General features: G+C 33.5%; 2 protein-coding genes across 10 annotated transcripts in view; both read right to left on the bottom strand.

Annotated features, from left to right (window-relative positions):
- The window catches only part of LOC128921430 (tigger transposable element-derived protein 6-like), a 183,141-nt gene extending 179,708 nt beyond the window's left edge, over positions 1-3,433 (bottom strand). Inside the window, exon 1 of the mRNA XM_054229146.1 lies at positions 49-3,433. Coding sequence (XP_054085121.1) covers positions 49-1,128 — 1,080 coding nt within the window. The 5' untranslated portion in view covers positions 1,129-3,433. The remainder of the gene's footprint in view (positions 1-48) is intronic.
- Positions 1-12,088, bottom strand: part of LOC105214146 (maternal protein pumilio) — a 334,815-nt gene that overhangs the window by 231,576 nt on the left and 91,151 nt on the right. The window lies entirely within an intron of this gene.

Below are 12,088 nucleotides of genomic sequence, written 5' to 3' on the forward strand. Positions count from 1 at the left end.
ATGAACAATTTTATTTTAAATTTGTACCATCTTTAACACGAAATTTACCTTTTTGAAACAATTACTAATTGTTTGCTGCTTAACAAGGTTCCAAGCGCGATTTGCATAATTGATACCATCCAAAATAGTGAGCGATTTCAGGAATTCAACTATAGATAAGCCCTTCTCCAACGCACAAATTTGTTTTTTTATTAGTATTTGTCGATATTCCATTTTAAAGGAGTGGATGATACCTTGATCAAGTGGCTGTATAAGGGCAGTTGTATTTGGTGGCAAAAATTCAATCGTAATGTTTGAGAATTTCTCATCTGTATTGTGGCAAGGAGCATTATCAACAATCAAACATATCTGCTTGTTATCTTTTTCAAGATTTTGATTGAGATCTATTAGAATCTTTTTCCAAATAACACTCGTCATCCAAGCACTTCTATTATTATAATATGGCAGCGGTAGCTGTTTTCCTTTAAAAGACCGTGGTTTAGCCGACTTTCCAATGCAATATGCACGTTTATACGTGCCGGTTGCATTGCATAGAAACAGAAATGTGAGGCGTTGCTTTTGAGTTTTGAATCCCTTTGGATTCTCATACTTGCCTTTGTAACTTCCATTTGGCAACGCCTTGTAGTACAGCCCGGTTTCATCGGCATTAAATATACAATCCGGCGAAAATTTTTCAATAATATGAGGCAAACGGTTAGTAGTGAAAACTTCTGCACTTGTTGCGTTATTTTCGCCAGCTTCTCCGTAAATCTTGGAGAAGTTAAGGGCATTTCGCCCGCACCAACGCTGCAACCAACTACGGTCTGGCACATAACTTTCGTTTAATTTTAACGCAAATTCCTGTGCTTTAGAAAGCAAGACAGGTCCGGTAACAATTCCATTTTGGGACCGGATTTGGTTAAACCAGGACAACAAGGTTCTGTCCAAATTCACGTGTGCGCCTTTCCTATCCCGTTTCCTATTGGGATTTGTTATGGCGCGGATTTTGTTCTCTTGGATTTGAATGCGCGATATAGTGCTTAAGCTAACTTTATATTTAGCAGCAATGGTTTTTCGGTCTTTGGAAGTCTTTAAATCGTTTAAAACCGCAATTTTTTGTTTCGCTGTTAGCACAACACGACGCGACATTGTAACAAGTGTAACACAAAATCATATGTTTGACAATCGATAAATCGATAGAATAAATTTAGTGTTTCAGTGTTGGAAAATTTGCTTAAAACAGATTAAAATTTGTACGTAACGATTCAATTTTGCTGAAATTTTTTTGCATAAATGCGATATTTGCTTATAAACGATTTGCATTCAAACAACCAAATTCATATAATAAAACGTTCTATAATGCGTTGAAATATGAAAATTTTGCATATAACCAAAATTTGCATACAAGCGGTTCGTCATATAACCGATATCTACTGTATTATATAATTTGTGTATTTATGTGCTTTTGAGAACCACTTTTGACCTCGTTGAAAACATTTGTTTAGGTTACGTATACGCCATGGTGCACACAAATGAAATTACATGCAAAATTACACAAATATTTATTTTTGTTTTAACAACTGTTTTATTATGTTACATAACTTATAAGTGCAGTTTCCAAAATTTTTTAAAGGGTTAGGGGATTTTCAAAAAATCTATTTTTTTGTTTTTGCATTTTCGTTAAGTGTAATATCTTAAAAATAGGTTCTGGAAATTTGAAGTTGATTCGATAATTACTTTTCGAGTTATTCGACAAATAACAAAAAGCGCTCGTGCACTCCAAAACGCTAGTGTGAAACTTTAAATGCGTTTATCTCAAAACTATGTTTTTTGAAATGGTGACAACTGTAACTCGATAACCGCTCAGTAGATTCATGAAATTCATACAGCTTTTAGAATACATAATAAACTCAGGCTTGCATCAAAGATTTTTTTTTTTCAAAATTTCGATTACATAAGACCAATTAACTGTTGATTTTTTCCCGAGAATCTAGAAAAAAAAATTCCAAAGGCCGCCATTTTGTTAATTTTTGAAAAAAAAAGTTTGGTTCAGAAACAGGATTATCTGTTTATAAAACTAATTTTTTTTATCGATTGATCTTAGATGAATCTCCAGGGACTTATGATTGTCACCGCAAGGACCTTTTTTGAAACTGGGTCAACACAGACAGCTATAACTTTGGAAATTAATTTTTTTTTTAATTTTCGTGACTTTAAGTCAAAAAATTGTATAATAATGCCATATTATTACATTAAAAAATTACTGAAAATTCTCAGTTTTTCGTGTCTCTGACTACCCCTAACCCCGTAACAAATATAACATTTACAAACCAATTTTTTTTATATCTAAAATATGAAATAAAATAAACAAATCAGCAGGTTCCACTAGTTTTTGAGAAGCATGTCGTATTTTTCTACAAAATATTGGTTTAGCAATCAAGTTTAGAAAAATGTAATAATTAGTCATCATTTTTTTGACAGCTGCATAGCATAACCACAACAACAGTCTAGTATGACAACACAACTTACAACCGACATCTAGTGGTGAATATGTTGCCATTATTCTTATATGGCAGACATGTGAACTTCGTATAATTAAAATTGTAAAAAATATGTATAATATGAAACCAAATCGAAGTAGCTGCCAGACAGACTTCCTCCAGACAAACAAATTGAGTGTACTGTCAGTCACTGGAGTGTTGATGAAATTGTATACGTTTTCAATTTGCATAAATTCAAAAACAAATTAAATGAAGACAAGGCATAATTGATGAAATAGAACGTGCAAAATGCAACATATTCGTTAAATATATGCTGGAGATGGTGTGCATATGTAAATATGGCCACACTGCTACATATACTACTGTACTGGACTAACAGCAGGAAACTAGAAACGACAAGCCAAAATTTTGCATTTATGTATGTATATGTAACGCTGTAGAACAATATGTGCTGTGGAAAAAGCAAACTTATTTGGAGCAAACGCGCAAATACTTCTAGGGTTCTATATATTTTGGAGTAGTGGAGTGAAGCTATGAATGTGAGAAGCTCTTTACATAGGAATACTCGTGCACTGCTATTTGTAAATCAAACTGTATGTTGTAATCTACACTTTTCAGTAAATATTGCACAGCTACAAGTAGACGAATAGAACAATTTCTTTACACATAAACATATTAATTGAATTGAGAATTGAGTTAGGTTGCTGTTATGGCTGCCAAAAGATCTATCATCGTGAGTGCGTTGGGAAGCAGGCAAAGTGTGTAAACAATTCAATTTAATTAATAGACTGACTACAGTTACATATGTACATATGTGTGTACAACTAGAAGTTTGTGCAACGAAAAGTAAAACCAGCTTTTTAGCTGTAACGCTACAAGTGCTTTGAAGTTTGCCACAATTATTAGGCAAGTTAAAGTTTTCCGGTAGTTTCACTTTGCTATTAGTATACAATTTGTGTAAAAATATATATATATATATGTATATATGTACATACATGTATGTATGTAAGCAAATAATAACGATTTCACAAATCTTTACTTAAACAATTTTTAAAGCAAAATTCACTAGTTTCACTTTGCTATTAGTATACAATTTGTGTAAAAATATATATATATGTATATATGTGCATACATGTATGTATGTAAGCAAATAATAACGATTTCACAAATCTTTACTTAAACAATTTTTAAAGCAAAATTCCATATTTTTAATCACATACATTTTAATAAATAATTCTTTTAAAGCTTTTGCAAGGGCCTTAGCATATACGTAAGGATTACAAATTCAAGTGTTGAAATCGATTTTATTGAAAATAATTACACATGAAGAAATACCGTAAAAGCTTTCAATAAGCACTCAATTCAACTTTGAAGAAAGCTATTAGAAAAGCTTAAATAAAATAATTTGTTGTGCATGAAAACAAGTATTATATGCAGGTGTTGAAGTGCATGTAATAAGAGGAATGTTAATTGATATGTGTAACTATAGAAGTGAAGCACCTAAAACAATATGTGTTAGCATACAGACAAAAATAAGCTTAATTGAATGGAGTAGCAAAATATTAAGGTTGCCAAAGATGGATTTCGAATCAAGCTGTAACTATAATTGGTTAGTATACGCAAAAATACATACAAAACAAGTAAGGAAGGGCCGAGTTCAGTTGTGACCGCATATTTTATACTCTCGCAATTTATTTATTTAATTTTATTAATATAACAAACAATTTGACTCCATATTCTGCATATATATGGTATAAAGTCCATTGAAAGTTTGATAACCATAATATTAAGTATATGGGTGATAGATGAAGTTATGACCCGAATTCACTCATTGTTGGCACGTAGACATATTATTAGAAGAAACATATTCCCTCAAAATTTCTTTAAAATATCTGAGAGACTTAACTATAATTTCGGTAAAAAATTTGTTAGTACTGAGGTCCTTATATTCGATATCTTGAAAACTTATGGACCGATTTTGACGATTTTTAGATGGGCGATGCCACTCTTTAAATACAGTATTTTTGCAAAGTTCTGTTCCGATATCTTCACTAGTACTCACTTTATATATTGTAAAGTAAACTATTCAGACCGACATCTGGTATATGGGAAGTAGGCGTGGTTGTGAACCGATTTGGTCTATTTTCACAACATATCATTGGGAAGCTAGGAAGATATTATGAACCGATATTTCATTTAAATTGGTTGAGCAGTTTCGGAGATATGGTTTTGACCCATAAGTGGGCGGAACGACGCCCATTTAAAATTTTGTATCCAATTTTGAGTGCAGTATTTCTGTACCATCTTTATAATGAAATTTAATGCTACTGATGGTTTTCCTTACTGAATTAAAGAATTTTTAATAGTTTTCAACATAACCCTTGTATGGGAGGTGGGCGCGGTTTTAAGCCGATTTTCTCCATTTTTGGACTGTACAAGGTAGTACCTAAAAGAAGCGACTCTAAAAAGTTTCCTTGATATAGCTTTAGTAGTTTGCGAGATATGTACAAAAAACTTAGTAGGGGAGCGGGGCCACGCCCAAATCCCCAAAAAAATTACATCCACATATGCTTCATAGTGCGATCCTTCATACCAAATTTTACTTCAGTAGCTTAATTTATGGCTGAGTTATAGCTTTTTATATGTTTTTGGTTTGGTGTTCTTGCTTTCATTGCGTTCAGTGCGCAAAACTTTTTATCAGTTTTATTGTTTAACTTTAAATTGTGTGATATTTAATATGTGGGTCATACTTGCAGCAAATATTTTACTCTTATTATTATTACTTTTTTGTTGTACGCTGGATGGCGTTGAGCGCTGCTGTCGTCATCATATCACAATGCAATGCAATTCATCACAACAACAATAAATAACAACAACTATAGCGCAAAATCAGCGATGATATATGTATAAAGCACATATACATATATGTATGTATGTATGTATGTATGTTTTTAGGTACATACACTGGTGGTCACATAATTAAGGACACTCCGTTTTCTTTTAAAACATTGGTTTATTTTATAATTTAAAAGCGACATATTTTTTTAAACTTAAGTTACCATATTTATTATCTTCTAAGGTATAGATTTATTGAAAATTTAACGAAAAAAATGTTTTCAATTCAACGTGCGACAAAAAAAATAATCATATATATCTATTTTGACTTGGTCAGCTAATTAAGGACACTTCAGATTTTTGGTTAGTATATTAAAAATAATACTAAAAAAATTAAAATTTGATTATAAATTAATGTTTTCAGTTAGTATTTTGTCGGATAGCCTTTTGCTTCAAGCACAGCTTTACATCTTCTAGGTACACTACCGACCAAACGATGACATCGCTCAGTTGATATGCTCTGCCATATTTATTTGATATTTTGAAATAATTCGTCAGCATTTTTGCTTGATTTTTTCCCCAAGCCTCTTTTGACATCTCCGCAGAGGTTTTCGATTGGATTTAAGTCCGGACTCTGCGCAGGCCAATCCAAAACCTTAATGTTTTCGGACGAAAGACAAGTTTTAACACTCCTAGCGGTGTGCTTCGGGTCGCTATCCTGCATAAAAACTCGACAATATATCTTTATATAAACATTGGTCCATTCTTTGAGTTATCCGTCGAATAGGACCAACACCGTACCACGAAAATGCAGCCCAAACCATACTACTGCTCCACCATGCTTAAGCGTTTTTAAAGTGTATCGAGGGTGAAATTCCTTGTTTGGCGGGCGTCGAACAAATTGTTTCCCATCTCAACCAAATAAATTAAACTTGGATTCATCGCTCCTCAGTATTTGTTTCCAAAAATCTAAGGGTTTTCCGATATGCTCCTTTGCAAATTTAATACGACTCTTTAAGTTTTTGTTTGATACGTGCGGTTTTTTTCTTGCGATACAACCACGTAGCCCATTTTCAAGAAGACGACGTCTGATGGTTCGTGTTGATACATCGTTGGTCAGTTGATCTTTTACCGTGCCAAGAATTTGCCTGGAAGTTAAAAAAGGATTCGCCTTGCAAACTCTACAAATTACACGATCGTCCTTTGAAGTAGTTTTTCTGGGCCGTTTTTTCCTTATTTTATTCGCTGTACTCCCTGTACTTCCGTAATGAATCAAAGCATTGTAAACATTGATTTTGAGCACAAAAGTTCCTTCGCTACGGCTCTAATGGACATTTTTTCCTTCACGTACTTGTAAATAATCATTTTCCTCAATTCTGGAGTACAACTCTTTTTTAGACCCACATCTAACAATTATTTTATTTGAAATTCAATATTTAGTTAATATACAAATGATTTGCACAACTTACCGCAAGTTTTTGTGTTAAAATAATAAAAATCCAATAAAAAAAATTGGTATCCTTAATTATGCGACCAAGCACCAGCACACTCAAAATACAATAAATTCATCAAACCGCCGAATTTTAGTAATAGTGTCTAAATTTGTCACTCAAACAGGTGCTACATTTTTGTGCACAGTTATAATATACCGTTGCAATTTACAGTGGGTCTCTAGGCGAAAATTTAGTGCTAAAAGCATTGAACTGAAACGCGTGCTTTACTCAACTTTATTTTGTCCCTAATTATGTGGCCACCAGTGTATATGTATATAAATCTATGTGGTCAGTGTGATTATTGCAAAAAACGCTGTGTGAAAAATACTGCAGCTTCTGACGTTGATGAGAGTGATTAAATATGATTGCTATGATAGTGATAGCGTTGCGTTTTGCAATTTTTTTCTGTTACACATACATTGTAATAATTATGAAGAACCCATTATGGTGGCATAATCGTCGTGATTGTTCACTTTTAAGCTTTAATTCCACCACAGTGACGGGTATAAAATGTGGATGATGTGTAAATAGTCTCTGCTGCGACAGTTTTCAAGGATTGAGGAAAAATATGTTTCAACTCTTCAAATTGCATGTGTTTGTATTTACTTGTTATATTACATACAATAAATTACTATATAAATAATTTAAAGTAAAATAACAACACATTTAGAGCATTCAGCTCAGGGTTTTAATTGAAAGATTTGCATTTTGAAAATATCTTTTTTTAATAATTTTTCGATTTATTTCTACGCTTAATGTTTTATGTTTCACTTTATTTTTATTTTTTTTCATTTAATCATGTAAAATTTAATGTTATTATTTCAATTAATTTTTTTATTCACTCTTTTATTTTTTATATATATTTTTTTTTAATAATTTTTATTTTATTTTTATTAAAATACTATTTTTATATATTTTTTTATACACTTTTCTAATATTTTATATTTATTAAATCATTTCTTAGCAACTTATATATATATTATAATATTACATAATAATTATGTCATATTTTATTTTATTTTTTAATTCAATAATAATATATTTTAAGATCTTAAGCATATTTCAATCGCACAAGACTCACAACCGCCGCAGCTTGACAGTTCAAGGTGTCCACAGTCTGCCCCACCTACTGTCCAACAAACACCTCTGTCCCTGCCAACTGTAACGCATATGGATTTTGATTGTGATAATCACTTGCCACAATGCCCGCAGCATGACAACTGATTACAAATTTATGCCATGTGCCATAAATATTTGTAACACATAATCATTTTACATACACACTAAAATACACATACATATGTATGTATAAGTGTCCTGTAATGTATGTAGTACATCAATGTTGCCACAGCAATTATACTGTCATTTGTTACACAAATATATTATACAACGCACGAGTATATGCTTGTAGGTCCATGGAGGGCGATATTTGCATTTATGATCACAGCAACTTGGAATATCTTAATTTTTATTATTTATGAGATGTCACTGTGGTTGAACCTAACCTATGGATTTGTACGCAACAAAGCAGTATAGCAACAGCGACGCACAAGCAACACAAACAACATAAACTAATTAGCACAAATAATTGCATATGACAAGTGTTTAGCATACTCTGGGGAGTAGAGCAATAATTGTAGTTACATACATATGTCTATATAGATATATATATATATTCAAATATGTTGTACAAACGGTATGTCATAGGCGCTTATAAAGTTAAATATTTGATAGCTTAGTGAATATTAAATAAACACTTGTATATAACAGCCAACTAGGAAGTGTATATTACGTTTAAATGAAATAGAGTGGGGAATGTTGCAAGGGATTAGCGTGGAAAACTAATTTAATGTGCCATTTTGTTGGAGCAGTCGAATAAATTTGAAATGTGGCCGAAACCGTTAAACAAATCCGTTTTCTACTTCAAACGACTTCACTTTACATCTTTGTGAAAATTTTAAATTTTATAAAATGCTCAACCGTTAGCTTTTCACTAAAACATTCAAGCAATTAACTCTTTGGCCACAGAAAATTACAGCAACACACATCCCAATAGGTCGCACAAAATGTTGCAGCTAACGCACACACGAGTCAGAGGCGGGCAAACAAAAGGCAATTTCGTGCTGATGAGATCAGACAAGACAGAAAGTAAAACCGCAATTCCACTAGTTGGGTGGACAACTTCAAGGCGCCTAGTGGCCACATATACCACCAAATACGAAGGAATCGCCGACATCTACACAAGCGCACTTTACATTCTGTGGTCTCGGCATGTCTCGCAGCTACAGATATTACAACCGCAACGGAAACGACAAACGAACTGCCTTTGTTCGCATCACGCACACACATCCAGAAAGCTAAAAGCAACAAAAATTCACACTCTATCTAGATTTGTCAAAGTGTCCTTTTCGCGGGCGTTTAACCGCAAATTCGCCGAATGCTATTTTCAAGCGCCAACAGCTGTTGCCTACCAACCAGCCAACTGTTTGCTGACTAACATCTATTGTCGACAGTTATGCTGCTGCTGTGGGGGAAATTTGAAATTTTGTCTTAAAGCAAATCGCAAATCGCTAGTGAGAACTGTCAGCGCCACACGCCAGCCGACCGCGACTTGTAACGCGGGTCCGTATTTGTGCAGGATATGCGGCTTTAGCTGTTGCTGACTGCCAGCAGTCTGGCAATCTGGCAATCTGGCCAACCAACGGTCGCATAGGCAGGCAATTTCAGACCGTGTCATCGCATAAATTAGCGCCACTTTAATCTGATTCAAATACTGTTTTGCTGAAATTTATTTCTAAAGGCTTCTGGAAAGTACATGACAAAGGGTTAAATTCGCAGATAAGACTTTAAAGCAGAGTTTAATTTTAGATTAATAAATGTGAGAGCAGGAAAAACGAAGAGAATTAAACAAAACGTGAAGTTTAAGAAATAATTTTCTTACAATTTTATACATGTATCTGACAACAAGATACCAGTATACATATGTGATATATGGCTGCTAGGGAAGAGCATAGACTCAATTTTATATGCCATTATAGTGGTAATTGTTGTTGTTGTTTAGCGTTTACCTAAACACAGCCTGAACAGGAAAGCGTAAGTTTGGCTATCGAGAGGTCTTTAGTGTGATAGTCCGCCTTCATTAGTTTCGAACAATACCGTTATAGACGTCTTTCACAACCTACACAACAAATAGTAGTGAAGTGTATTCCAGCAAAAATTCTTAGAATGTCTTCATATGTACATATTTTCAACCAAAATAATCACATAACTGTACAGAATTTCCAAAAATAATTGACATTTCAAATATCTTCTGTGCAACGGTAAATAGTTTTCATTGGAAAATATTACGAAAACCAAAACCAAATCTAAAATTGATTAAATTACCAACTAACAATTCCTTTTCCGGATGACTACAAAAATAAAGAGCCCACATACACTTCTTTATGCAGCAGCAACAACTTTCAATGAGAATTTCGTTATCAGAATAAAATTGCTCAATTGTAAATTGTTTCACTCGAAATGCTGAAAATAGCTTTAAATCCACAGAAAATTCTCAGCAACAAGCAAAGAAACCGAGCCAAGTTAAATGGGATCACTGTAAGAGACTGCTTGTGACAGAAACAATGAAGCGAATAAACTGATTCATAAGAGAATATGGTATAAACTGCAATCGGCACTAGTAACTGACCAAAAACCGATTTCTGCTGAACAGTAACGCATACTTGCGTCCTACCACAGTTGGTAGGGAAACAGAAACATTTTTCACAAATTCTACAAAATAAACGAGTGCCAGTTGCAAGCGTTTCGAGTATGCAACGATCAAGATGGGTATACTGGTGTGCGCCTTACCCACTTCCTCGAAAGCAAATGGTTTGGAATTATACAGAAACAGAAGGATTTTGCAAAGCGTACAACTTACATATTTCTGGAGAAAACAGGTTTGCAGAAATCTCCACTGTTTACAGCAAGCATTTCAAGCGAACACATATCCATTTTGTCATACCCGGAATTATATACTAATGTGCAACAGAAATTCATTGGAATGAGCATGGCTGAGAAGTTAGAACCAAAGAACTTTATCTACTACTACTATAGACATTTCAAAATAAACGTACGCTGTTAATACTTTTATAAGTAAACAGCAATATGTATGGCTTTAAAATTTGCAAAATTCCAAAAATTATGCATTTTATAGCAAAAGTTGCTCGAAAGTATTTACAGTGCTGAAGCAAGAACTTCAACATTAAGCCGTTTCTATTTCTCAAAAGACACTTTATGCGAAAGTAAAATGAGTGCTGAGCGTTTTATAATTAACGGAAAACATAAAAAGTGGCATAACAAAGATATAAATAAGGTTATAAAAAATAACTAATTTGGTACAAAGGATCGCACTAGGAAGGGGCTTATTCAGACGTAATTTTTTTGGGAAAGTGGACGTGGCCCCGCCTCTACTAAGGTTCTCGTAAACTACTAGAGCTATATCAACCAAACTTTCCAGCGTCGTTTCCTTTAGGCTCTTCCTTATACTGTCCAAAAATCGAGGAAATCGGCTTAAAACCACGCCCACCTCCCATACACATGTTATGTTTCAAACTACTAAAAACTATTTAATGCACTAAGGAAAACCACCAGAAACCTTAAGTTTCATTACAAAGATATTACAGAAGGGCTGCACTCAAATTGGAATACAAAGTTTGAAATGGGGGCGGCTCCTCCCACTTGTGGGTCAAAAACCATATTTCCGAAACTACTCGACCAATTTCAATGATATTCGGTTCGTAATATTTTCCTGGCATCCCAATCATATCTTTTGAAAGTGGACCAAATCGGTTAACAACCACGCCTTTTTTCCATATACCAAAACTTTGAAGCCAATCTGAATCGTTTACTTTATAATATATACTATTTATAGTGTGGGGTCGCCTTTTCTAAAACTCGTCGAAATTAGATAATAAGATTTCAAGGCCCCATATATACAAATTGAGGACCTCAGTACTTCTAATAATTTTTTTTACCGAAAATACAGGTAAGTCTCTCTTATATTTTGAAGAAAGTCAAAAGGCATATTATTCTTCCAATAATATGTCTCCGTACTAAAAATTTGTGAAATCGAGTCATAACTTCTCCTAGCTCCCATATACCTAATATTAGAGTTTCCAACTTTCAATCGACTTCATACCATATATAAGTATGTATAACGAATATGTGGGTCAAATTGTGTGTAACATTCATAAAATTAAATAAACAAATTGTGAGAGTATACAATTTTGGGTAACAACC

Source organism: Zeugodacus cucurbitae, chromosome 2, assembly GCF_028554725.1.
Source record: "Zeugodacus cucurbitae isolate PBARC_wt_2022May chromosome 2, idZeuCucr1.2, whole genome shotgun sequence".
NCBI classification, from domain to species: Eukaryota; Metazoa; Arthropoda; class Insecta; order Diptera; family Tephritidae; genus Zeugodacus; species Zeugodacus cucurbitae.